This window comes from Pangasianodon hypophthalmus, chromosome 29 (genome assembly GCF_027358585.1).
Source record: "Pangasianodon hypophthalmus isolate fPanHyp1 chromosome 29, fPanHyp1.pri, whole genome shotgun sequence".
Classification (NCBI taxonomy): domain Eukaryota; kingdom Metazoa; phylum Chordata; class Actinopteri; order Siluriformes; family Pangasiidae; genus Pangasianodon; species Pangasianodon hypophthalmus.
The window spans coordinates 3,359,013-3,386,992 of NC_069738.1; the positions used below are offsets into that span (position 1 = coordinate 3,359,013).

The 27,980-nt window shown below is 38.3% G+C and overlaps 1 protein-coding gene across 50 annotated transcripts in view; it reads right to left on the minus strand.

The window, feature by feature from the left end:
- Positions 1-27,980, minus strand: part of LOC113534414 (uncharacterized) — a 272,572-nt gene that overhangs the window by 41,452 nt on the left and 203,140 nt on the right. For 34 of the 50 annotated variants that reach the window (XM_053231328.1, XM_053231329.1, XM_053231326.1 and 31 more), the window contains 10 exons: positions 26,350-26,523; positions 25,264-25,437; positions 23,776-23,949; positions 14,437-14,610; positions 13,355-13,528; positions 11,863-12,036; positions 4,539-4,712; positions 3,332-3,505; positions 2,307-2,480; positions 1,106-1,279 (listed from right to left, as the gene is read on the minus strand). In XM_053231328.1, the coding sequence (XP_053087303.1) occupies positions 1,106-1,279; positions 2,307-2,480; positions 3,332-3,505; positions 4,539-4,712; positions 11,863-12,036; positions 13,355-13,528; positions 14,437-14,610; positions 23,776-23,949; positions 25,264-25,437; positions 26,350-26,523 (1,740 nt within the window). The remainder of the gene's footprint in view (positions 1-1,105; positions 1,280-2,306; positions 2,481-3,331; positions 3,506-4,538; positions 4,713-11,862; positions 12,037-13,354; positions 13,529-14,436; positions 14,611-23,775; positions 23,950-25,263; positions 25,438-26,349; positions 26,524-27,980) is intronic. The other 16 variants (XM_053231351.1, XM_053231318.1, XM_053231348.1 and 13 more) reach the window with 11 other exon arrangements.

The following is a 27,980-nucleotide window of genomic DNA, read 5'->3' on the forward strand; positions in this document are numbered from 1 at the left end:
GAGACTGCAATGGTAGAGCTCGAACCCGTCTCCTCCGGGACCCCCACAGTGCGTACGTTACATCTACGCATCCTTCCTTCCAAGTCTTCGTTCTTTTCCTTCAGGTCCGTCAGCACTGGTTTAAGTTCTGCAACTGTCGCCTGCAGTGAAGTGATCCTTCCTCCACATCGCTGATAACAGCCTTCATTTTATCCATTTCAGAACGGATCGCTGCCGTGTTGTTTGCGATTTCAGACTTCACTTCCTTTAGCTCGCTCTTAAGAAAATTAAAGTCTTCAGAAAGACAATTTTTCAGCTCCGCCCTGATAACAACCGAGATATCCTCTCTCAGAGAAGCTACAATATCTGCTTTCAGATCCTCCGTGTCCGAAACTGGTTCTAACTGTGAAATGGGAGGCGAATCGCCGTCATCTGGAGAGGCTTGAGTCAGGGATTTCTCCGGCCTAGTGTTTGCAGGGCCGCTATATTTGTATTTGTGCAGCTTAGTCACCATTGAAGTGACGAACACGAATACCAATTGCTCAAAAGGTCCCGCAAATATTAACAAAACAGTGTCCACAGTAATTTCACCAAAAATGCGCTGTAAAATAATAATTTAATAAGAAGCCAGGCAGGAGCTAAGTTTCACATGCCTTACTCCATTGTATGCTCACTAGCGCCCCCTTGATTTTTATTTAAAAACCAAATGTCTGATTTATTTAATTTTTGACCTTTTAACGTCTATGACATTAACTTTAATTTACAAATTCTATATTTGAGATCATTTCCACCATTTCCCTTCTGCTATTAAACCTGCAGCTGCCACACAGTGGATGTAGTTCGTGTCCCAGGTGCACTTTGTGTGATTAGTTACAATGTTTTCGTAAATTTTACAGTAATTTTAGACACACTGCAGTCGCATCAAGTCACGTTTTGTGCTGCAGCTTCTCACATACGTACATCTGACCCAAAGACTCTGTGACAAATCATCAGTGTGCAGTGAAAAGAAACAATCTTCCTCCTCAGGACATTGATGATGAACCTAAAACCTCTGCTTCACTCTCACTATTACAGAATGTGTCTTACTGAGGAGCAGGTCATGTGACTCTCAGAGAGATGATCTTACCTCAGTATCTCCAGTTTACAGTGAGGATTCTCCAGTACAGCAGAGAGACACTTCACTCCTGAGTCTCCTAGATTCCTCCAAGACAGATCCAGTTCTCTCAGGTGTAAGGGGTTTGATCTCAGAGCTGAAGTCAGAGCAGCACAGCCTTCATCTGAGACATCACAACTACAGAACCTGCAGAAACACAATGACGCACACTTCGCCAACACAGTTTCCTTTTGGTTTAAAACCTACTTTAAAGATGATGTGTGTGGGATTTTATTATTCAGAATGACATGAGGATTTAATATCATCTGTTTATTCTAATTAACAATGCGCATCGTTTATCAAGCTGGATATGAACAGGTTTGTGTGTAAATTATTTGTATGAGTGTTTACACAAGAAATTTTGTATTCATGAAAATCCTGTTAATTCGTATTCTACTCTTGCTCCTGAGTGTGTGTACATTTGTGCATAAGACGATGCCTTTATTTGTCACATCTACATTTTCTTTGCATTGCCCAGCTTGTTAGGAAGTTGGGGTCAGAGCGCAGGGTCAGCCATGATACAGCGCCCCTGGAGCACAGAGGGTTAAGGGCCTTGCTAAAGAGCCCAACCTTCTGATCAGTAACCCATAGATTTAACTGTTGCACCACCACTCACCCAAACTAACTAATGAAAACCTTGACTTGATCAACTTCAAATCATATCATTTGCATGGATTACTGGGCTGCTTCTGTAAAGCAGATCTGGCAACCCTTTTCATAGCAGCTTGATTTCTAGTTAAAAATCAAATGTTTGATTTATTTCATTTTTGACCTTTTAACGTCTATGACATTAACTTCTCATTTTAATTTACAAATTCTATATTTGAGATCATTTCCACCATTTCCCTTCTGCTATTAAACCTGCAGCTGCCACACAGTGGATGTAGTTTGTGTCCCAGGTGCACTTTGTGTGATTAGTTACAATGTTTTAGTAAATTTTACAGTAATTTTAGACACACTGCAGTCGCATCAAGTCACGTTTTGTGCTGCAGCTTCTCACATACGTACATCTGACCCAAAGACTCTGTGACAAATCATCAGTGTGCAGTGAAAAGAAACAATCTTCCTCCTCAGGACATTGATGATGAACCTAAAAACTCTGCTTCACTCTCACTATTACAGAATGTGTCTTACTGAGGAGCAGGTCATGTGACTCTCAGAGAGATGATCTTACCTCAGTATCTCCAGTTTACAGTGAGGATTCTCCAGTAGAGCATAGAGACACTTCCCACATGATTCTCCTAGTTTATTCTGACACAGATTCAGTTCTCTCAGGTGTGAGGGGTTTGATTTCAAAGCTGAAGCCAGAGCAGCACAGCCTTCATCTGAAACACCACACCTACGCAACCTGCAGAGACACAATGACACACACTTCGCCAACAGAATGACATGAGGATTTAATATGATCTGTTTATTCTAATTAACAATGTGCCTCGTTTATCAAGCTGGATATGAACAGGTTTGTGTGTAAATTGTTTGTATGAGTGTTTACACAAGAAATTTTGTATTCATGAAAATCCTGTTAATTCGTATTCAACTCTTGCTCCTGAGTGTAAAAAAAATTTTTAAAAAGTATGCCAATCGAAACCAATAAATTAAAACAAATAAAAATAATCATTCAAGTGAGTACAAAGAAAATCAGACTTTCAGAGACTTTTGTAAATACGGCAGAAAATTGGAGTTCGGTTTGGCTCACACAAACACTTACACACTGCTGTACTAAAAGATCGATAAATCACACCCAAAGTCATTAAAATAATACTTTGGGCATCGATAGGAGTGAAAACAACTGGAGTGGTTAGCGAACAAGTGTGAAAGATGACAAAAGGTCGTCAGTGGCCTCTGTTCCCCAGAGGGAAAAAAGGAAGTATGAGACTGATAAATTTACAGTCAAGTCCACTGGGCTGCTTCTGTGTATTCTGTACAGTTTGTGTGATTAGTTACAATGTTTTAGTCAATTTTACAGTAATTTTAGACACATTGCAGACGCATCAAGTCACGTTTTGTGCTGCAGCTTCTCACATACGTACATCTGACCCAAAGACTCATCAGTGACAAATCATCAGTGTGCAGTGAAAAGAAACAATCTTCCTCCTCAGGACATTGATGATGAACCTAAAACCTCTGCTTCACTCTCACTATTACAGAATGTGTCTTACTCAGGAGCAGGTCATGTGACTCTCAGAGAGATGATCTTACCACAGAATCTCCAGTTTACAGTGAGGATTCTCCAGTAGAGCAGAGACACACTTCACTCCTGAGTCTCCTAGATTATTCTCTGACAGATCCAGTTCTCTCAGGTGTGAGGGGTTTGATCTCAGAGCTGAAGCCAGAGCAGCACAGCCTTCATCTGAGACACCACAACCACAGAACCTGCAGAGACACAATGACACACACTTCATCAACACAGTTTCCTTTTGGTTTAAAACTTACTTATTCTAATTAACAATGTGCATCGTTTATCAAGCTGGATATGAACAGGTTTGTGTGTAAATTGTTTGTATGAACGTTTACACAAGAAATTTTGTATTCATGAAAATCTTGTTAATTCGTATTCTACTCTTGCTCCTGAGTGTGTGTACATTTGTGCATAAGAAGACACCTTTATTTGTCACATCTACATTTTCTTTGCATTGCCCAGCTTGTTAGGAAGTTGGGGTCAGAGCGCAGGGTCAGTCATGATACAGCGCCCCTGGAGCACAGAGGGTTAAGGGCTTTGCTAAAGAGCACAACCTTCTGATCAGTAACCCATAGATTTAACTGTTGCACCAACACTCACCCAAACTAACTAATGAAAACCTTGACTTGATCAACTTCAAATCAGATCATTTGCATGGATTACTGCAAGTTCATAAATGGAATATACTGTTGAGTTTAAATTGCTTATCTTTAACGTGTTTACAGCGTTTAGCAGAACCCTTTATCCAGAGCGACTTACAGAAGTGCTTTGGAGTTTCTAGAAAAAACACATCCTCATGCTGGCTCGATTTATTTAATTTTTGACCTTTTAACATCTATGACATTAACTTCTCATTTTAATTTACAAATTCTATATTTGAGATCAATTCCACCATTTCCCTTCTGCTATTAAACCTGCAGCTGCCACACAGTGGATGTAGTTCGTGTCCCAGGTGCACTTTGTGTGATTAGTTACAATGATTTAGTCAATTTTACAGTAATTTTAGACACATTGCAGTTGCATCAAGTCACGTTTTGTGCTGCAGCTTCTCACATACGTACATCTGACCCAAAGACTCTGTGGCAAATCATCAGTGTGCAGTGAAAAGAAACAATCTTCCTCCTCAGGACATTGATGATGAACCTAAAACCTCTGCTTCACTCTCACTATTAGAGAATGTGTCTTACTGAGGAGCAGGTCATGTGACTCTCAGAGAGATGATCTTACCTCAGTATCTCCAGTTTACAGTGAGGATTCTCCAGTACAGCAGAGACACACTTCACTCCTGAGGCTCCTAGTTTATTCTGAGACAGCTCCAGTTCTCTCAGGTGTGAGGGGTTTGATCTCAGAGCTGAAGCCAGAGCAGCACAGCCTTCATCTGAGACACCACAACCATGCAACCTACAGAAACACAATGACACACACTTCAACACAGTTTCCTTTTGGTTTAAAACTTACTTTAAAGATGATGTGTGTGGGATTTTATTATTCAGAATGACATGAGGATTTAATATCATCTGTTTATTCTAATTAACAATGTGCCTCGTTTATCAAGCTGGATATGAACAGGTTTGTGTGTAAATTGTTTGTATGAGTGTTTACACAAGAAATTTTGTATTCACAAAAATCCTGTTAATTCGTATTCTACTCTTGCTCCTGAGTGTGTGTACATTTGTGCATAAGAGGACGCCTTTATTTGTCACATCTACATTTTCTTTGCGTTGCCCAGCTTGTTAGGAAGTTGGGGTCAGAGCGCAGGGTCAGCCATGATACAGCGCCCCTGGAGCACAGAGGGTTAAGGGCCTTGCTAAAGAGCCCAACCTTCTGATCAGCAACCCATAGATTTAACTGTTGCACCAACACTCACCCAAACTAACTAATGAAAACCTTGACTTGATCAACTTCAAATCAGATCATTTGCATGGATTACTGCAAGTTTATATCTGGAATATACTGTTGAGTTTAAATTGCTTATCTTTAACGTGTTTACAGCGTTTAGCAGAACCCTTTATCCAGAGCGACTTATAGAAGTGCTTTGGAGTTTCTAGCAAAAACACATCCTCATGCTGGTTCACTAGGTCAGGAACCAAGAGCACTATTGACAACATTTGTGAAAACCAGTGGTTTAATATTATTGGCATTTATAAAAAATATTAAAAAGCAGGCCAATCCAAACCCATAAATTAAAACAAATAAAACTAATAATTCAAGCAAGTACAACGAAAATCAGCCTTTCAGAGACTTTTGTAAATCCAGCAGAAAATTGGAGTTCGGTTTGGCTCACACACACACTTACACACTGCTTTACTAAAAGATCGATAAATCACAATCAAAGGCATTAAAATAATACTTTGGGCATCGATAGGAGTGAAAACAACTGGAGTGGTTAGCGAACAACTGTGAAAGATGGCAGAAGGTCGTCAGTGGCCTCTGTTCCCCAGAGGGAAAAAAGGAAGTATGACACTGATAAATTTACAGTCAAGTCCACTGGGCTGCTTCTGTAAAGCAGAACTGGCAACCCTTTTCATAGCGGCTTGATTTTTATTTCAAAATCAAATGTTCGATTTATTTAATTTCTTTTTTTTTTTGTGATCAACTTTTTATTGTCTTTTACATATAACATAACATCATAATATCCATTCAAAGCAAAACAAAACAAAACAAAAAAAACAACAGACATATAATCAATAATTTAAAGAGTCCAGTGAAAAAGGAGAGAGAAAGGAAAAAAAAAAAGAAAAAAAAACAAACAAATCATTCCTTTATATAATCAAGTATGTTAAAGGAAAAACATTGCCAAGCATCAATAGTACTAGGTTTGGCCTTATTAATTCGTGCTGTTGTACATTCACAAGTCACTATTTTCAGGAGGCTATGGATCCAATATGTTTTTCCACACATGTGCGGTGCAAACCATATTACTATTATTATATATACACATATAATAATAATTAGTATCATTGTCTTCTTCGCAGCAGTAAAACCAGCAAACAACATTCTCTTTCGTATTAAGCTCATACACAGACCAGAATCATCATTAAGAAGACATAAACTTGGGTTAGTAAAGTAATCAATTTGTAGTAAGGAGGATAAAAGCAGGTGTACATGTGTCCATAGCTTAATGACGATAGGACACTCCCAAAACATATGAAGAAAAGTACCTGATGATGCAGTATTACACATATGGCAGTTAAAATTTGGTTGTAGTTTCATTTTGAATCTTTTGTAAGGAGTTATGTATGCTCTATAAATGACTTTGAAGTGAATAAGACGATTAGCCAAGTTTTTAGAAGTTAAGCTAAGGTCAGACTCCACTTTCTCCCAGTCGACATTAAGGTCAGATAATTCCCGATTTCAGATAGATTTGATAGAAAGAGGTTTTGTAATGCAATCAATAATTATATTATATATTAAGGAAACAGATGGCCGACCAGAAGATAGTGCAATCCAATCCCGCATAGGATGAGAGGAAATGGGAGATGCCCAAGGAACTCCATACGCTTTGAGAGCAGAACGTAATTGAAGAAAGACAAAATATGCGGATGCTGGTAAACAAAACTTAGTTCTTAATGTCTGAAATGAACAGAGGACCTGGTTATCATATATATCACCGCACGTGTTTATGCCTAAAGAAGACCAAGAGGGCTGGACAAATGGACGATTTCCGCATAAAAATTAAAATTGTGCCATAAAGGTGTACTGTTACAAAATTTGTAGGGGCCTCCTATCAGACGTTCAACCGTTTTCCAGATTTTAACAGAATTAGCCACAACCGGACCAAATTTATAATTATCACCTTTTTTTCCTGTGCCAGTAAATAAAATATCTTGGAGTCTATTTGGTTTAACCGTGTCAGCTTCAATCAGTCTCCATGAAACTTTAGATTGAGGATCAACCTAATTATGAAGAGCCTTAAGTTGAAACGACCAGTAATACAATTCAAAATTGGGTACAGCCAGTCCTTCTGCGTGTACAGGATGTTGTAATGTGGTAAGTTTGATTCTGGGGCATTTATCATTCCAGATAAAATCAGAAAGTATGGAGTTGATCTCCTTAAACTAACCTGGAGGGGGAGAAAGTGGTATCATAGAGAAAAGAAAGTTAAACCGAGGTAACAAATTCATCTTAACTATGGAGATTCTTCCTTGAAGAGAGACTTTAAGATTATTCCATCTTTCAATGTCATTTTTAATCTTAACTAGAATACTATTAAAATTCTCTGGCAATCTTATGGATGTTTTTATATATGGTAATGCCCAAACAGATGAAAGAATCCTTAATAGGGATAAATGAGGGAATAGAAGAATTAACCTTAACATTGTTGATAGGCATTAAAGCCGATTTGCTCCAATTTATATTGTATCCTGATAAGCTACTAAAGTGATCAAATTCCTTAATTATACTAGAGACTGAAACATCAAAGTGGTCTAATTATAGAATAATATCATCAGCGTATAATGAAATAATATGATTATGATCATGAATCTTAATCGATACTTCAGATTTCCTGATGGCTTGTGCTAAAGGTTCAAGAGATAAACAAAACAATAAGGGGGAAAGTGAACATCCCTGCCTCGTTCCCCGCTGTAGAGGGAACGGAGGGGAAATAATATTACCAGTCAAGACTGATGCTGCAGGTGAGTGGTATAATGTCTTGATCATAGAAATGAAATGTTCACCGAAGCCGAAACATTGCAGAACTGCCCACATATAACTCCACTCTAGCCTGTCAAAGGCTTTTCTGCATCAAGTGAAAAAAATGCACAAGGGCTTGGATGAGAGTCTGCAAAGTCAAGAATATGAAAGAGTCGACGCATATTGTCAGACGCATTGCGCCCCTTGATAAAACCGGTTTGGTCCTCCTTGATCAAACTATCAATTACCTTCTCCATACGAGAAGCAAAAACTTTAGCGTAAATTTTTAGATCACATGGAATAAGTGATATCGGTCTGTAGCTGAAACAATCTAATGGATCTTTCCCTTTTTTAAGAAGTAGTGATATCAATGATGTTTTTTGATCTCTATGAAATACACCATGTTCAATTGCAAAATGAAATGAATTAAGCATAAGTGTCCCTACCAAATTCCAAATTTCTAAATATAATTCAGGGGGGAGATCATCTAGACCCAGCGATTTGCCCTTTTGAAGGCTTTTTAGAGAAATGTGGAGCTCCTCCAAACTTAATGGGGCCTCCAAAGATTCTTTATGCACCTGTGAGAGCCGAGGCAATTCCAATTGATCTAAACACTGCTTACAAATTGATTCATCAAAATCTGTCTCGGCTTTATACAGATTTGTGTAAAAACCTTTAAATATGTCGTTAATCGCCGCAGGGTTTGTGGTGACCTGACCATCCATTGATCTTATTGCGCTGATATATGCCTTGGACTCACATTCTTTCAGCCTAAGGGCCAATAGGTGACTAGGTCTCTCTGATTCGAAATAGTATTTTTGCCTAGTCCTATGTAAGATAAATTCCACCTTTGATTGTGAAAGTAAATCATATTCTTCTTTAAAAGAGGACAGCTATATAGCCTGTTGCTCAGTAAAATGTTGTTTTTGTAGGGTTTGTAATGATTGGATTTTATTTTCTAGTTGTGTAAACTGGTCAATTTTCGCTTTGGCAAAAGTAGAAGAGAAAGATATACAGAATCCTCGTATAGCACACTTAGTCGTTTCCCACAGTATTTGAGGATCCACATCGGAGGGCATATTAATTTCAAGAAATTCCTTTATATATATTCTTTTAGAGAGTTAATGAAAGTCTGATTACTTAATAATGACATGTTAAAGCGCCATCTAGGGGATTTGGCTTTAATATCGAAAAGAGGAAGATTGCACAACACAGCAGAATGATCAGATAATAAAATTGGTAATATAGAGATGGAGGAATTAGACGAAATTAAAGATGGGCTGAGAAATATGGAGTCTATCCTAGAGAAAGTCTTATGTCTATTAGGGAAAAAAGTGAAGTCCTTAGATGTAGTATTCTGAATTCTCCAAAGATCGATTAAGTTGAGCTCAGTGATAAATTTATTCAGTAATTTAGCAGATGGATTGGCTGTTGTATCAGATTGAGATTTAGCCAAAGCAGGATTTACGACAGCATTAAAATCACCACCCACCACTAGTGGACAATCAGTCTGCTCAAGTAATGTATTGGAAATATTTGTAAAGAATGCACTGTCTGTCTCCTTCAGACCGTAAATAGAGACCAATGCTAACCTATTATTATGTATTTTGTAACAGATAAAAACAAATCTACCCTTATCACTTCCGGTATGTTCAATTGCTAAATGTAACTTCCTGTTAACAAGGATAAGCACCCCCTTACTTTTATTAAGAGCGCAGGAGAAGGCTGCCAATTTATAATACTTATTCTGGAAACGTGCCACGTCAGATTGTTTTAAATGTGTCTCTTGTATCAGTGCACAGGAAATCGATTTACAGTGTAAATATTCTAGTACACGGGTTTGTTTAACAGCAGAATTTAGGCCATTCACATTCAATGATAAAATATTTAGAATATGCATTGAATATTCATAACCCTAAAACTGTATTTTGTAAATGAAAAAAAGCAAAAGCACTCCCATTCTGTAAGTAACATGTAAACGCTGGTGTGCATTCTAGATACCAAACCACCTAGATGAATAATCCTTTTAGAAATAAGACAAAATAAATAAAAGTAGGAATGTCTGTTGTAAAAAATAAAAGCAACACACAAACAGGAACAACAAACAACTATAAACAAGAAACAAATGAGACCGCACATTACCAAGAACGTAGGTCGGATTGAGCAAGAGAAAATGGTGATGATACGTGACCGGTCCACCTCAATGCAAGACATGTCCCCAAAAAATTATTGTAATCAAACCTACTCTCCATTGGACCCCTCCAAAAAAGGTTGTTAGTCTTACCAGTAAAGAGACAGTTGTGCCGGATAAATAGGAACAATATCCCAGGAGGAGAAAAAAAAGAAGATTTAACAAGTGTCCTCTCCTGGGCAGCTGGAATCGCCACCATCCCGGTCATTAAGTTCTTCTCGCTGGGCCGAAGGGATGGAGATGGTGGCCGCTGTCTTCCCGTTGCTTTGTAGATCTGCAGCATATGTTGTCTTCTGTGACAGTGAGCTGATAAAATCCTCCGCTTTCTGAGGAGAGTCAAGCATCGTCTGCTCACCTTTGTGCCGTAGTTTAATTGCCGCCGGATAGATGAGGAAAGGCTGCAGACCCAGTGCCATCATCTTCTTAAGGATTGGGTTGAAGCTCGTTCTCTTGGTAGTTGTGGTTGGACTGAAGTCAGGAAAAAATAGCAGCGTGACATTATCCTGCGTGTATTTCACCGGGTACGCCTGCCGTGCACCCTTTAGGATCGCCGACATGTCTTGCCATCTTAGCACACGAAAGATGAGAGTACGCGGCCGCTCGGAGTTACTTTTTCTTCTGTCAGAGACGCGATGAGCGCGATCAATCTCCATGTCGCGGCCTTTCAATGCTGGAATCCACTTGGAAAGATTAGCTCTGAGAAAGCCGGCTGCGTCGGAGCCCTCTGCCCCCTCCGGCAACCCCACCAGTCGTACGTTATTTCTCCTATTCCTGTCTTCAATGTCCGTTATTTTATCAGTAAGTTGTTCTAGCTGCTTTCTCAAGTTCGTGACTGTCCTCCTATCCTCACGTGCAGCTGCCTGAAGGGAATCTACTCGGTCGCGTGTCCGCTTCGCCGCGCTAGCTAGCTTTTCAAGTTCTGCACAGAATTGTTGGTCGCTTGTATGTCCATATGTAGGTCACGCAACGCTGGGGTCAGAACAGAGTCTACTGCATCTCTTACCGCATCTCTTACTGTTGAGTAGTAAACCGAATCCAAAGTACTTTGCTGCTATTTAAGTGCTAGCTTGATACCGTTAGCGATAGCACCGTCGAGATCCTCTCTGGAGATGGTGGAATCTTTGAATTTTTCTTTATTGGCGATTGCTCAATCTCTCTTTTCCGACTGTCTTTGACTGCTGAAGTATTTATGATGGGTTAAACAGAGAATGGTTCGAAATTTACTGACAGGATTATATAATATTTGACAAAGTGAGCAGAGCGAGGGACTATGCCTGCATCGCTGTCGAAGAGTCACGTGATCGGATTTATTTAATTTTTGACCTTTTAACGTCTATGACATTAACTTCTCATTTTAATTTACAAATTCTATATTTGAGATCATTTCCATAATTTCCCTTCTGCTATTAAACCTGCAGCTGCCACACAGTGGATGTAGTTCGTGTCCCAGGTGCACTCTGTGTGATTAATTACAATGATTTAGTAAATTTTACAGTAATTTTAGACACATTGCAGTTGCATCAAGTCACGTTTTGTGCTGCAGCTTCTCACATACGTACATCTGACCCAAAGACTCTGTGACAAATCATCAGTGTGCAGTGAAAAGAAACAATCTTCCTCCTCAGGACATTGATGATGAACCTAAAACCTCTGCTTCACTCTCACTATTACAGAATGTGTCTTACTGAGGAGCAGGTCATGTGACTCTCAGAGAGATGATCTTACCTCAGTATCTCCAGTTTACAGTGAGGATTCTCCAGTAGAGCAGAGACACACTTCACTCCTGAGTCTCCTAGATTCCTCCCAGACAGATTCAGTTCTCTCAGGTTTGAGGGGTTGGATTTTAGAGCTGAAGTCAGAGCAGCACAGTGTTCATCTGAGACACCACAACTACAGAACCTGCAGAGACACAATGACACACACTTCGCCAACACAGTTTCCTTTTGGTTTAAAACTTACTTTAAAGATGATGTGTGTGGGATTTTATTATTCAGAATGACATGAGGATTTAAAATCATCTGTTTATTCTAATTAACAATGCGCATCGTTTATCAAGCTGGATATGAACAGGTTTAACATAGATTTAACTGTTGCACCACCACTCACCCAAACTAACTAATGAAAACCTTGACTTGATCAACTTCAAATCAGATCATTTGCATGGATTACTGCAAGTTTATATCTGGAATATACTACTGAGATTAAATTACTTATCTTTAACGTGTTTACAGCGTTTAGCAGAACCCTTTATCCAGAGTGACTTATAGAAGTGCTTTGGAGTTTCTATCAAAAACACATCCTCATGCTGGTTCACTAGGTCAGGAACCAAGAGCACTATTGACAACATTTGTGAAAACCAGTGATTTTATATTATTGGAATTTATAAAAAATATTAAAAAGCATGCCAATCCAAACCAATGAATTAAAACATAAAACTAATCATTCAAGTACAAAGAAAATCAGACTTTCAGAGACTTTTGTAAATCCAGCAGAAAATTGGAGTTCGGTTTGGCTCACACAAACACTTACACACTGCTGTACTAAAAGATCGATAAATCACAATCAAAGGCATTAAAATAATACTTTGGGCATCGATAGGAGTGAAAACAACTGGAGTGGTTAGCGAACAAGTGTGAAAGATGGCAGAAGGTCCTCAGTGGCCTCTGTTCCCCAGAGGGAAAAAAGGAAGTATGAGACTGATAAATTTACAGTCAAGTCCACTGGGCTGCTTCTGTAAAGCAGATCTGGCAACCCTTTTCATAGCAGCTTGATTTTTAGTTAAAAATCAAATGTTTGATTTATTTCATTTTTGACCTTTTAATGTCTGACCTTAACTTCTCATTTTAATTTACAAATCCTATATTTGAGATCATTTCCACCATTTCCCTTCTGCTATTAAACCTGCAGCTGCCACACAGTGGATGTAGTTCGTGTCCCAGGTGCACTTTGTGTGATTAGTTACAATGATTTAGTAAATTTTACAGTAATTTTAGACACATTGCAGTTGCGTCAAGTCACGTTTTGTGCTGCAGCTTCTCACATACGTACATCTGACCCAAAGACTCATCAGTGACAAATCATCAGTGTGCAGTGAAAAGAAACAATCTTCCTCCTCAGGACATTGATGATGAACCTAAAACCTCTGCTTCACTCTCACTATTACAGAATGTGTCTTACTGAGGAGCAGGTCATGTGACTCTCAGAGAGATGATCTTACCTCAGTATCTCCAGTTTACAGTGAGGATTCTCTAGTAGAGCATAGAGACACGTCCCACATGATTCTCCTAGTTTATTCTGACACAGATTCAGTTCTCTCAGGTGTGAGGGGTTGGATTTCAGAGCTGAAGCCAGAGCAGCACAGCCTTCATCTGAGACACCACACCTACGCAACCTGCAGAGACACAATGACACACACTTCATCAACACAGTTTCATTTTGGTTTAAAACTTACTTTAAAGATGATGTGTGTGGGATTTTATCATTCAGAATGACATGAGGATTTAATATCATCTGTTTATTCTAATTAACAATGCGCCTCGTTTATCAAGCTGGATATGAACAGGTTTGTGCGTAAATTGTTTGTAAGAGTGTTTACACAAGAAATTTTGTATTCACGAAGGTCCTGTTAATTCGTATTCTACTCTTGCTCCTGAGTGTAAAAAAAAAATATTAAAAAGCATGCCAATCCAAACCCATAAATTAAAACAAATAAAACTAATCATTCAAGTGAGTACAAAGAAAATCAGACTTTCAGAGACTTTTGTAAATCCAGCAGAAAATTGGACTTCGGGTTGGCTCACACAAACACTTACACACTGCTTTACTAAAAGATCGATAAATCACAAAGTCATTAAAATAATACTTTGGGCATCGATAGGAGTGAAAACAACTGGAGTGGTTAGAAAACAACTGTGAAAGATGACAGAAGGTCGTCAGTGGCCTCTGTTCCCCAGAGGGAAAAAAGGAAGTATGAGACTGATAAATTTACAGTCAAGTCCACTGGGCTGCTTCTGTGTATTCTGTACAGTTTGTGTGATTAGACACAATGTTTTAGTAAATTTTACAGTAATTTTAGACACACTGCAGTCGCATCAAGTCACGTTTTGTGCTGCAGCTTCTCACATACGTACATCTGACCCAAAGACTCATCAGTGACAAATCATCAGTGTGCAGTGAAAAGAAACAATCTTCCTCCTCAGGACATTGATGATGAACCTAAAACCTCTGCTTCACTCTCACTATTACAGAATGTGTCTTACTCAGGAGCAGGTCATGTGACTCTCAGAGAGATGATCTTACCACAGTATCTCCAGTTTACATTGATGATTCTCCAGTAGAGAAGAGAGACACTTCACTCCTGAGTCTCCTAGATTATTCTCAGACAGATCCAGGTCTCTCAGGTGTGAGGGGTTTGATCTCAGAGCTGAAGTCAGAGCAGCACAGCCTTCATCTGAGACACCACAACCAATCAACCTGCAGAGACACAATGACACACACTTCATCAACACAGTTTCCTTTTGGTTTAAAACTTACTTTAAAGATGATGTGTGTGGGATTTTATTATTCAGAATGACATGAGGATTTAATATCATCTGTTTATTCTAATTAACAATGCGCATCGTTTATCAAGCTGGATATGAACAGGTTTGTGCGTAAATTGTTTGTAAGAGTGTTTACACAAGAAATTTTGTATTCACGAAGGTTCTGTTAATTCGTATTCTACTCTTGCTCCTGAGTGTGTGTACATTTGTGCATAAGACGATGCCTTTATTTCTCACATCTACATTTTCTTTGCGTTGCCCAGCTTGTTAGGAAGTTGGGGTCAGAGCGCAGGGTCAGCCATGATACAGCGCCCCTGGAGCACAGAGGGTTAAGGGCCTTGCTAAAGAGCCCAACCTTCTGATCAGTAACCCATAGATTTAACTGTTGCACCACCACTCACCCAAACTAACTAATGAAAACCTTGACTTGATCAACTTCAAATCAGATCATTTGCATGGATTACTGCAAGTTTATATCTGGAATATACTGTTGAGTTTAAATTGCTTATCTTTAACGTGTTTACAGCGTTTAGCAGAACCCTTTATCCAGAGTGACTTATAGAAGTGCTTTGGAGTTTCTATCAAAAACACATCCTCATGCTGGTTCACTAGGTCAGGAACCAAGAGCACTATTGACAACATTTGTGAAAACCAGTGATTTTATATTATTGGCATTTATAAAAAATATTAAAAAGCATGCCAATCCAAACCAATGAATTAAAACATAAAACTAATCATTCAAGTACAAAGAAAATCAGACTTTCAGAGACTTTTGTAAATCCAGCAGAAAATTGGAGTTCGGTTTGGCTCACACAAACACTTACACACTGCTGTACTAAAAGATCGATAAATCACAAAGTCATTAAGATAATACTTTGGGCATCGATAGGAGTGAAAACAACTGGAGTGGTTAGCGAACAACTGTGTTAGATGGCAGAAGGTCGTCAGTGGCCTCTGTTCCCCAGAGGGAAAAAAGGAAGTATGAGACTGATAAATTTACAGTCAAGTCCACTGGGCTGATTCTGTAAAGCAGATCTGGCAACCCTTTTCATAGCGGCTTGATTTATTTTTTTTTTTTTAAAGGTCTGTTTATTCAAAATTTTATAATAAGCAAAAAAAAAAAAAAGTCAAAAGTGACCAGAACAGTACAATATATACAGTCAGAACCCCAACATGACTCATCCCTCTACCCATCAGACATACATATGAATTACATTAAACAAAGAAAAGAAGCAAAGAGAAATAAACAAACAAATAAATAAATAAAAACAAATAAACAGAAGGAGTAATTCCAATAACAACAATCAACATTAATATGGACAATGAGAATGCAGATAATTAAGCACAAAAAAAAAAACCAACAAAAAAAAAACTATACTTTTTTTGGGACTGTATTCTCTATTTCATATTTTTTCAACAAATGACAAGAAGGGTTGCTAGATTGGTCTCTGGGTAGACCCCTGGAGAGAGTATCTTATTTTTTCTAGTTTAAGGTATTGCATGATCTCTCTAATCCAATGAAAGAAAGTCAGAGGAAGGGGGTCTTTCCATTTAAACAGTATTAATCTTCTGGCAAGTAGTGTACAAAAGGCCAGCAATTTACTGTTCTAACTGTTTAGGTGCATGTTTTGTGCAGTGACACCAAATAGAGCTATAAAAGGAGATGGAGCTATTGGCATTCCTATTATTTCTGAAAATGCATCAAAAATTCACTTCCAAAATTTATACAATCTTGGGCATGTCCAGAACATATGTAAAAGGCTTGCAGGTGCTTGCCTGCACCTATGGCACATGGGATCTAGCTCTGGTCTAAATTTAGATAACCTAACCTTTGACCAGTGAAGCCGACGTACAACCTTAAATTGTACCACATGGTGCTGACGTATAGATGATGAGTAAATCCGTTTAATAATTTTTTGCCAAGTTACATCAGAAATTTGTTCATTCAAATCTTTCTCCCATTCACTCTTTAAATGATCTAAATTGGTCAGGCTATGCTGATTCAGGAGGTTATAAATTTGACCTATAATTTGTTTTAGGTCCTTTCTTAGCTTAAAAATAGAATCTAATAAAGATGTAGGGGGATATAAAGGAAAACAACCAAAAAATGAAACCAAAAAATTTCACACTTGCAGACATCTAAAAAAATGGAACCCTGGAATCTTAAATCTATTAACCAGCTCGTCAAAGGATGCAGAATTGTTACCTATAAAGAGATTTTGTAATGTATGTATCCCATTCTTTACGCAGATATCAAAGGCTTTATCTATTATTGAAGGAGTAAACATGTGGTTTTTACACTGCAAAAACTCCTCATCTAGTCAAGACTTACAATCTTATTTCTAGCCATAAAATCTTATTGACTTTATTTTAAGAATAAAATACTATGCAAGAGCAGATCATGTAAGATTATTATGATTGTTTTAAGATTATTTATCTTTTTTTTCTCACTTAGTTAGCAAAGCTTAAAGTTAGTTATTTTACCTGCAAATTAAGCTTATTTACCATCACAGGCATCATTTGAGGACTTGTATCTTTTAAGACTTTGTTTTAGCTGTAATAACTGGTTTTAAGGTTGCCCAGTAAAAAATGCTCAATAATCACACTTAGGACTTGTTCATTAGTATTATTTATTCCAAATGCTTGTTTTATGTCAACGCCAACACATTTATTTACAACCTAACAACAAATTATAAGACTCTGCAGTATTAAGTCACCACACTCTTTCCATTTATCCAGTAGGGTTTTTAATTTCCAGTTTTAAGTGCAATGACATCTTCCAGATTATAATTTGTCAATACATACACACTGTTTTTGAAACTGACTGGATAATATGACTTCGGATCGAGGAGCTTTTCAGCATCTATAAACTCTGTTGTCTGGTATTTTGAGAAGCAGCAAGTAATGATTTTGCTTTGGTTTTGCACGGCAACTACTGTGTGTTACAAGCGTCTTCAACTGAATAAATAATTGTTGACAATATGTATGCGTGATCTTGATTTTAATAACCTTGTTTTAAGTTTAAATGCTTTGTCTCATTTTAAGTCAGAATATATAATAATAATTCTTGAATTAAGAGGAATTATCTTATTTAGTAGCTCTAGTTTTAAGATATTTTCACACAAATTAAGATAAGCAAACTGTTTAAAAATTAATTAAAAAGCTAGTTTTAAGTTAATTAAACTAGATACACTGCTTGGAATAAGTGTTTTAATGCTTATTTTAAGACATTTTGTTCTTTTCTAAAGCCTAGATATGTTTTCTTATTTCAAGAAATCTTACCAAGTGTAATTATCTTCTTAAATCATGCATTTGTTTCTTATATTTAGATAGTTATTTTTTGCAGTGTACTTAATGGAGCGCATAAGGAGAGGCTGCAAAGGGAAAACGATTTTCTAAATTGATTCCATATTCTTAGAGATTGTGTCACCACAGGATTAGAGGAGTAGTGAGAAGCAGGTTCATGCATTGGGAGTTCAGAACACAATAAAGAAAATAGGGAATAGGGTTCACAGGAGAATTTCTCCAAACTACGCCATTTAGGCTCATCAGGGCTATTACTGTCCCTCATCCACTAAGTCAGTCCTCTGATATTTGCTGCCCAGTAGTAAAATATAAAATTGGGAAGTGCCATGCCGCCTAGGGTACGAGGCTGTTGTAAAATACTTTTCCGAATCCGAGGGTTTTTATTATTCCAAATAAATGATGATATAATTTTATCTATGGAGTTGAAGTAGAATATTGAGTTGAAGAAATATTTAGTCAAAAAAATAGCACGATTTTGAAACAAATATAGGTACTTAGGCAATACATTCATCTTGATAGTACTAATTCTTCCGCTCAGAGAGAGAGGCAGCAAACCCCAGCGTTTAATATCTTGTTTCAAAGCATCTATTAAGGGCAAGAAGTTAGCTTTGTAAAGGTCCTTATAATTATGTGTAGTCCAGATTGCCAAATATTTAATTTTTTTCCTAGTAACTTTGAAAGGAATCGAATTGAAAGGAATACGTGTAGCAGCTTCATTAATTGGCATTAACTCGCTTTTTTGAAGATTTATTTTGTAGCCAGATATCTTACTAAATCTTTCTAATATGTTCAATAATTTAGGGAGGCCCCGCAATGGTTCTGACAAATACAACAGCAAATCGTCAGCATAAAGTGAAATTCTACACTCTATATCCCCTCTACGAATTCCTTTAATAGTACTATCTTGCTGTATAGCTATGGCTAGTGGCTCGATTGCAATGGCAAACAGAATCGGAGACAGCCGGCAGCCCCGTCTGATGCCTCTTTGCAAACCAAACAAGGCAGACCGATTATTATTGGTGTGAACTGCTGCCATTGGGGAGGAATAAAGGATTTTAATCCATGATATAAAATTGGGCCCAAATCCAAATTTTTCTAGTGTGTGGAAAAGACAGTCCCACTCCACCCGATCAAAGGCCTTTTCAGCATCGAGCGATATTATAATCTCTGGTATGTCGGGTGGAGAGGGAGCATACAAAATATTTATTTTTATAAAACCAGGCTGATCTGAAGAAATTATGGAGGGGGCGAGCACTTCAAGACGCCGGGCTAGCAGTTTTGCAAAGATTTTAACATCTGCGTTTAGAAGGGAGATCGGTCGATACGAGCTGCACTGAGAGGGACACTTATCTTTCTTCAGAGACAGAGAAATGGTCGCTTCACGCATAGTTGGACGGAGAGAATTTGAAGACAGTGATTCTTTAAATACAGTAAGGAGCAAAGGGACAAATGTATCTGAAATTTTTTTTAAAAACTCAGATGGAAAGCCATCTGGCCCCGGTGACTTGCCACACTGCATACTTCTAATTAGTGGTGCTTGCGAAGCAAGCTCACTATTATAATCTTGCATACTTATTATATTTTTATTATTATTGTTATTATTATTCGCCCTAAATTTGCCCCATAGAGATAACATGGGGATTTGGCCCATAGAGATAACATGGGGACATTGCAGTGAACAAAACTCTGCATCACAAAGTCATAGACACATGAGACTCGCCACATTCGAAGAGGCTGGCAGCCTGTGTGAGAACATGCCCCGCAGTGGGGTACATGTCATACCCCTGGGGCAACAGGGCCCCACAGTTGTCCCATAGAGATAACATAGGGATTTTGAATTGCACATAACTCTGCATCACAGTGTCATAGAGACATGGGTGAGGGCTCGTTCTGCTCAGCCCGCCACTCTGGATGTGCTAAAGACATGTTAGCATCATGATAGCAACATGCTAATCATGCTAACAATGCTAATAATGTTAGCATACTGTTAGCATCATATAAATCATGTTAGCGTCTTGTTAAAAACATGTTAGCATCATGATAGCAACATGCTAATCATGCTAATTTCATGTTAAGAACATGTTAATTGTGTCAAAATGTTGCTAGCATAATGCTAACACAATTAGCATGTTGTTAACATGTGGTTAACATGATGCTAAGACGAATAGGGTTTAGTATTAGTGCCTAGTGCCGAGTTTCGCCACGGCAAGCACCACTTACATTTTCTTCAGAAAATGTACATCTCTAGTTGCATCTATAATCTCTTCAACCGAAATATCGTTCTCTAGGTCGGATGCTAAATCTGGGTTTAACTTGGGGATCTCCAAATTATGAAAAAATGTATCTAGTGATTTATCATCTGGAGGCTCAGAAGTGTCAAGGGCAGAGTAGTAAAAAGCATGAATTTATTTCTATATGATCTGTGTGTTTTTTTTACCTTGTTCATCACTAATCTCTGATATATACTGATTGGACGCTTTCTGATGCAACTGATATGCTAAAATTTTCCCAGCCCTCTCCCCATGTTCTTAGGACATTTGTCTCGATTTTAATATAAGGTTCTCTGCCTGACGTGTCCAAAGAAGATCAAACTCCGTCTTAACCATCAGACGTCGTTTAACTATGTCATCCGATGGTGAGTGGCTGTATCTAATATCTAACTTTAAAATATCATCAGTTAGCTTTCTAAGACGCTCCATGGTGGCTTTCCTTTGCATTGAACCATACGAAACGATCTGTTGAAATGAAATGATCTGTTGAAATGAAATTGTTAAGAAAGACATCCCGGGCGTCTTATTATGAGAGAAAAAGAGGTCAATCTCTGATTTAATAAAATTCACAAAAACCTCATCTGAAAGAAGAAGGGGATTGAACCTCCATGGGCGGTATCCAGGTTCTACGCCTGGAATGCATAACTTCATTTTCAAAGGGGCATGGTCCGAAATGACTATAGACTGGTATTGACAATCAACAATCATATGGAGAAGTCTAACATCAATAAAAAAATAATCGATATGCGAGAATGACTTATGAACCAAAGAAAAAAGGAATAGCCCCTAGAAGTAGGGTTTCAGAACCGCCAAATATCAGTTAAACCATATGTCTGTAGGAAGAGATTAATTGTTTGAGATGATTTGGATTCAGGGGATGCTCTAGATGAACTGCGATCTAACTTTGTAGAAAGGACACAATTCATGTCACCCCCTAAGATAAGGTGGTAGTTGTCTATACTGAAAAATAGGGAGAAAGCCTGAGTAAAGAAAGTATTGTCATCCCAGTTTGGAGCATAAATGTTCATTAAAATAATGGGGAACCCGTACAGTCTCCCCACCACAATGGTATATCACCCCGTGGGATCTGAGTCTATACATTACAAATGGTACATTCTTACGTATTATAATTGCTGCTCCTCTTGCTTTGGAATTAAAACTTGAATGAAATGTTTGCCCTGTCCATCCTCCTGTTAATCTAATCTGGTCCACCACTCGGAGATGAGTCTCCTGAAGAAATACTATGTCTGCTTTTAGATGGTCAAGCTGTAAGAGTACCCTTTTCCATTTCACAGGATGATTCAAAGATTTAACATTCCAGTTAACAAAATGAACCATGCACCCTACCTTTCCCATTGAGCTGGTGTCAGCCATAAGGAAACTTAGGTGAAGCATTGAGAACGCAGCTCCACATAAATTAAGACAATCACGTTTAAAATAAACAAAGAAAACGATAAGGCACATGAACAAAATATGTCTGCTAGGTCCCCAACCCCAGCCACCTAAACGAACATGGTGGATGTAACGAGCACTGCAAGATATGCCATACATTAAATTATGGCAGGGGAGAGCCACTTTCGTGTCCAACATACCAGCCTCCGCCCAGCCTCTTAGTCATAGAAAAAAAGAACAATGATAAGAGGAAACATGAAATAATTTATAATAGTAATAGTAATAAAATAAAGCGCTTCACATTATTGTGACAGTCAGTATCATCAGTAGGACGTCATAAGTGAAATATAAACACACTCAAAAACACCGCGCCACTACGACGGAACACTGCCATGTAATTAAACACAAAAGTCCAGATGACTCTTATAACTATCAAACTGAAATGAGTGGTTAAGATACGTATTGATAATTCTCTAAAGTAAAACCAAAATATTTACATCGGGGCAATAAAATGGAGAGAGTCTCATAACCTTAGTGGGATGACTTCTGCCGAAGTAGGAAAAAAAGCAAAGTCCAACAAAAAAGTTGAACAACATGGAGGATTGACTTTGCTGTTTCTACATCTTGGATGGTAGACTTCACGCAGGCCAGTGCCTTCTCCGGATCCAGAAATTCCTTGCTGTCCCCCTTGTAAGAGACTCTGAGTCGAGCTGGAAACGTTATCTCGTATCCAACATCACGTCCGCCTCGGAATACGTTTCTGACACTGCTGAAAGCGGCCCGCGCTTTGGCAACGTTCGCAGTGTAGTCTGGAAAGATGGCTATCGGCTCTCCTTTATACCGAAGTGGACCTTGCTCTCGGGCTTGGCCGTGAACTTCAACACAGTCTTGGTAATAGTGGAGTTTAGCGACAATCACCCAGGGCTTTCCATTAGGCTTTCTCTGTGTTAGACCTCTGTGAGCGCGGTCGATTAGGATTTCCTTCTCTAGGTTTAAAACGTCCTTCAGTAGTTTAGAGACTGCAATGGTAGAGCTCGAACCCGTCTCCTCCGGGACCCCCACAGTGCGTACGTTACATCTACGCATCCTTCCTTCCAAGTCTTCGTTCTTTTCCTTCAGGTCCGTCAGCACTGGTTTAAGTTCTGCAACTGTCGCCTGCAGTGAAGTGATCCTTCCTCCACATCGCTGATAACAGCCTTCATTTTATCCATTTCAGAACAGATCGCTGCTGTGTTGTTTGCGATTTCAGACTTCACTTCCTTTAGCTCGCTCTTAAGAAAATTAAAGTCTTCAGAAAGACCATTTTTCAGCTCCGCCCTGATAACAACCGAGATATCCTCTCTCAGAGAAGCTACAATATCTGCTTTCAGATCCTCCGTGTCCGAAACTGGTTCTAACTGTGAAATGGGAGGCGAATCGCCGTCATCTGGAGAGGCTTGAGTCAGGGATTTCTCCGGCCTAGTGTTTGCAGGGCGGCTATATTTGTATTTGCGCAGCTTAGTCGTCATTGAAGTGACCAACACGAATACCAATTGCTCAAAAGGTCCCGCAGATATTAACAAAACAGTGTCCACAGTAATTTCGCCGAAAATGCGCTGTAAAATAATAATTTAATAAGAAGCCAGGCAGGAGCTAAGTTTCACATGCCTTACTCCATTGTATGCTCACTAGCGCCCCCTTGATTTATATTTCAAAATCAAATTTTGATTTATTTCATATTTGATCTTTTAACGTCTATGACATTAACTTCTCGTTTTAATTTACAAATTATATATTTGAGATCATTGCCACCATTTCCCTTCTGCTATTAAACCTGCAGCTGCCACACAGTGGATGTAGTTTGTGTCCCAGGTGCACTTTGTGTGATTAATTACAATGTTTTAGTCAATTTTACAGTAATTTTAGACACATTGCAGTTGCATCAAGTGACGTTTTGTGCTGCAGCTTCTCACATACGTACATCTGACCCAAAGACTCATCAGTGACAAATCATCAGTGTGCAGTGAAAAGAAACAATCTTCCTCCTCAGGACATTGATGATGAACCTAAAACCTCTGCTTCACTCTCACTATTACAGAATGTGTCTTACTGAGGAGCAGGTCATGTGACTCTCAGAGAGATGATCTTACCTCAGTATCTCCAGTTTACAGTGAGGATTCTCCAGTACAGCAGAGACACACTTCACTCCTGAGTCTCCTAGATTCCTCCCAGACAGATTCAGTTCTCTCAGGTTTGAGGGGTTGGATTTTAGAGCTGAAGTCAGAGCAGCACAGTGTTCATCTGAGACACCACAACTACAGAACCTGCAGAGACACAATGACACACACTTCATCAACACAGTTTCCTTTTGGTTTAAAACTTACTTTAAAGATGATGTGTGTGGGATTTTATTATTCAGAATGACATGAGGATTTAAAATCATCTGTTTATTCTAATTAACAATGCGCATCGTTTATCAAGCTGGATATGAACAGGTTTAACATAGATTTAACTGTTGCACCACCACTCACCGAAACTAACTAATGAAAACCTTGACTTGATCAACTTCAAATCATATCATTTGCATGGATTACTGCAAGTTTATATCTGGAATATACTACTGAGATTAAATTACTTATCTTTAACGTGTTTACAGCGTTTAGCAGAACCCTTTATCCAGAGTGACTTATAGAAGTGCTTTGGAGTTTCTATCAAAAACACATCTTCATGCTGGTTCACTAGGTCAGGAACCAAGAGCACTATTGACAACATTTGTGAAAACCAGTGATTTTATATTATTGGCATTTATAAAAAATATTAAAAAGCATGCCAATCCAAACCAATGAATTAAAACATAAAACTAATCATTCAAGTACAAAGAAAATCAGACTTTCAGAGACTTTTGTAAATCCAGCAGAAAATTGGAGTTCGGTTTGGCTCACACAAACACTTACACACTGCTGTACTAAAAGATCGATAAATGACAAAGTCATTAAAATAATACTTTGGGCATCGATAGGAGTGAAAACAACTGGAGTGGTTAGCGAACAAGTGTGAAAGATGGCAGAAGGTCCTCAGTGGCCTCTGTTCCCCAGAGGGAAAAAAGGAAGTATGAGACTGATAAATTTACAGTCAAGTCCACTGGGCTGCTTCTGTAAAGCAGATCTGGCAACCCTTTTCATAGCAGCTTGATTTTTAGTTAAAAATCAAATGTTTGATTTATTTCATTTTTGACCTTTTAATGTCTGACCTTAACTTCTCATTTTAATTTACAAATCCTATATTTGAGATCATTTCCACCATTTCCCTTCTGCTATTAAACCTGCAGCTGCCACACAGTGGATGTAGTTCGTGTCCCAGGTGCACTTTGTGTGATTAGTTACAATGATTTAGTAAATTTTACAGTAATTTTAGACACATTGCAGTTGCGTCAAGTCACGTTTTGTGCTGCAGCTTCTCACATACGTACATCTGACCCAAAGACTCATCAGTGACAAATCATCAGTGTGCAGTGAAAAGAAACAATCTTCCTCCTCAGGACATTGATGATGAACCTAAAACCTCTGCTTCACTCTCACTATTACAGAATGTGTCTTACTGAGGAGCAGGTCATGTGACTCTCAGAGAGATGATCTTACCTCAGTATCTCCAGTTTACAGTGAGGATTCTCCAGTAGAGCATAGAGACACGTCCCACATGATTCTCCTAGTTTATTCTGACACAGATTCAGTTCTCTCAGGTGTGAGGGGTTGGATTTCAGAGCTGAAGCCAGAGCAGCACAGCCTTCATCTGAGACACCACACCTACGCAACCTGCAGAGACACAATGACACACACTTCATCAACACAGTTTCATTTTGGTTTAAAACTTACTTTAAAGATGATGTGTGTGTGTGGGATTTTATCATTCAGAATGACATGAGGATTTAATATCATCTGTTTATTCTAATTAACAATGCGCCTCGTTTATCAAGCTGGATATGAACAGGTTTGTGCGTAAATTGTTTGTAAGAGTGTTTACACAAGAAATTTTGTATTCACGAAGGTCCTGTTAATTCGTATTCTACTCTTGCTCCTGAGTGTAAAAAAAAAATATTAAAAAGCATGCCAATCCAAACCCATAAATTAAAACAAATAAAACTAATCATTCAAGTGAGTACAAAGAAAATCAGCCTTTCAGAGACTTTTGTAAATCCAGCAGAAAATTGGACTTCGGGTTGGCTCACACACACACTTACACACTGCTTTACTAAAAGATCGATAAATCACAAAGTCATTAAAATAATACTTTGGGCATCGATAGGAGTGAAAACAACTGGAGTGGTTAGAAAACAACTGTGAAAGATGACAGAAGGTCGTCAGTGGCCTCTGTTCCCCAGAGGGAAAAAAGGAAGTATGAGACTGATAAATTTACAGTGAAGTCCACTGGGCTGCTTCTGTGTATTCTGTACAGTTTGTGTGATTAGACACAATGTTTTAGTAAATTTTACAGTAATTTTAGACACACTGCAGTCGCATCAAGTCACGTTTTGTGCTGCAGCTTCTCACATACGTACATCTGACCCAAAGACTCATCAGTGACAAATCATCAGTGTGCAGTGAAAAGAAACAATCTTCCTCCTCAGGACATTGATGATGAACCTAAAACCTCTGCTTCACTCTCACTATTACAGAATGTGTCTTACTCAGGAGCAGGTCATGTGACTCTCAGAGAGATGATCTTACCACAGTATCTCCAGTTTACAGTGATGATTCTCCAGTAGAGAAGAGAGACACTTCACTCCTGAGTCTCCTAGATTATTCTCAGACAGATCCAGGTCTCTCAGGTGTGAGGGGTTTGATCTCAGAGCTGAAGTCAGAGCAGCACAGCCTTCATCTGAGACACCACAACGAACCAACCTGCAGAGACACAATGACACACACTTCATCAACACAGTTTCCTTTTGGTTTAAAACTTACTTTAAAGATGATGTGTGTGGGATTTTATTATTCAGAATGACATGAGGATTTAATATCATCTGTTTATTCTAATTAACAATGCGCATCGTTTATCAAGCTGGATATGAACAGGTTTGTGCGTAAATTGTTTGTAAGAGTGTTTACACAAGAAATTTTGTATTCACGAAGGTTCTGTTAATTCGTATTCTACTCTTGCTCCTGAGTGTGTGTACATTTGTGCATAAGACGATGCCTTTATTTGTGACATCTACATTTTCTTTGCGTTGCCCAGCTTGTTAGGAAGTTGGGGTCAGAGCGCAGGGTCAGCCATGATACAGCGCCCCTGGAGCACAGAGGGTTAAGGGCCTTGCTAAAGAGCACAACCTTCTGATCAGTAACCCATAGATTTAACTGTTGCACCACCACTCACCCAAACTAACTAATGAAAACCTTGACTTGTTCAACTTCAAATCAGATCATTTGCATGGATTACTGCAAGTTTATATCTGGAATATACTGTTGAGTTTAAATTGCTTATCTTTAACGTGTTTACAGCGTTTAGCAGAACCCTTTATCCAGAGCGACTTATAGAAGTGCTTTGGAGTTTCTATCAAAAACACATCCTCATGCTGGTTCACTAGGTCAGGAACCAAGTGCACTATTGACAACATTTGTGAAAAACAGTGATTTTATATTATTGGAATTTATTAAAAAATATTAAAAAGCATGCCAATCCAAACCCATAAATTAAAACAAATAAACCTAATAATTCAAGCAAGTAGAAAGAAAATCAGTCTTTCAGAGACTTTTGTAAATCCAGCAGAAAATTGGAGTTCGGTTTGGCTCACACAAACACTTACACACTGCTGTACTAAAAGATCGATAAATCACAAAGTCATTAAGATAATACTTTGGGCGTCGATAGGAGTGAAAACAACTGGAGTGGTTAGCGAACAACTGTGTTAGATGGCAGAAGGTCGTCAGTGGCCTCTGTTCCCCAGAGGGAAAAAAGGAAGTATGAGACTGATAAATTTACAGTCAAGTCCACTGGGCTGATTCTGTAAAGCAGATCTGGCAACCCTTTTCATAGCGGCTTGATTTTTTTTTTTTTTTTTAAAGGTCTGTTTATTCAAAATTTTATAATAAGCAAAAAAAAAAAAAAGTCAAAAGTGACCAGAACAGTACAATATATACAGTCAGAACCCCAACATGACTCATCCCTCTACCCATCAGACATACATATGAATTACATTAAACAAAGAAAAGAAGCAAAGAGAAATAAACAAACAAATAAATAAATAAAAACAAATAAACAGAAGGAGTAATTCCAATAACAACAATCAACATTAATATGGACAATGAGAATGCAGATAATTAAGCACAAAAAAAAAACCAACAAAAAAAAAACTATACTTTTT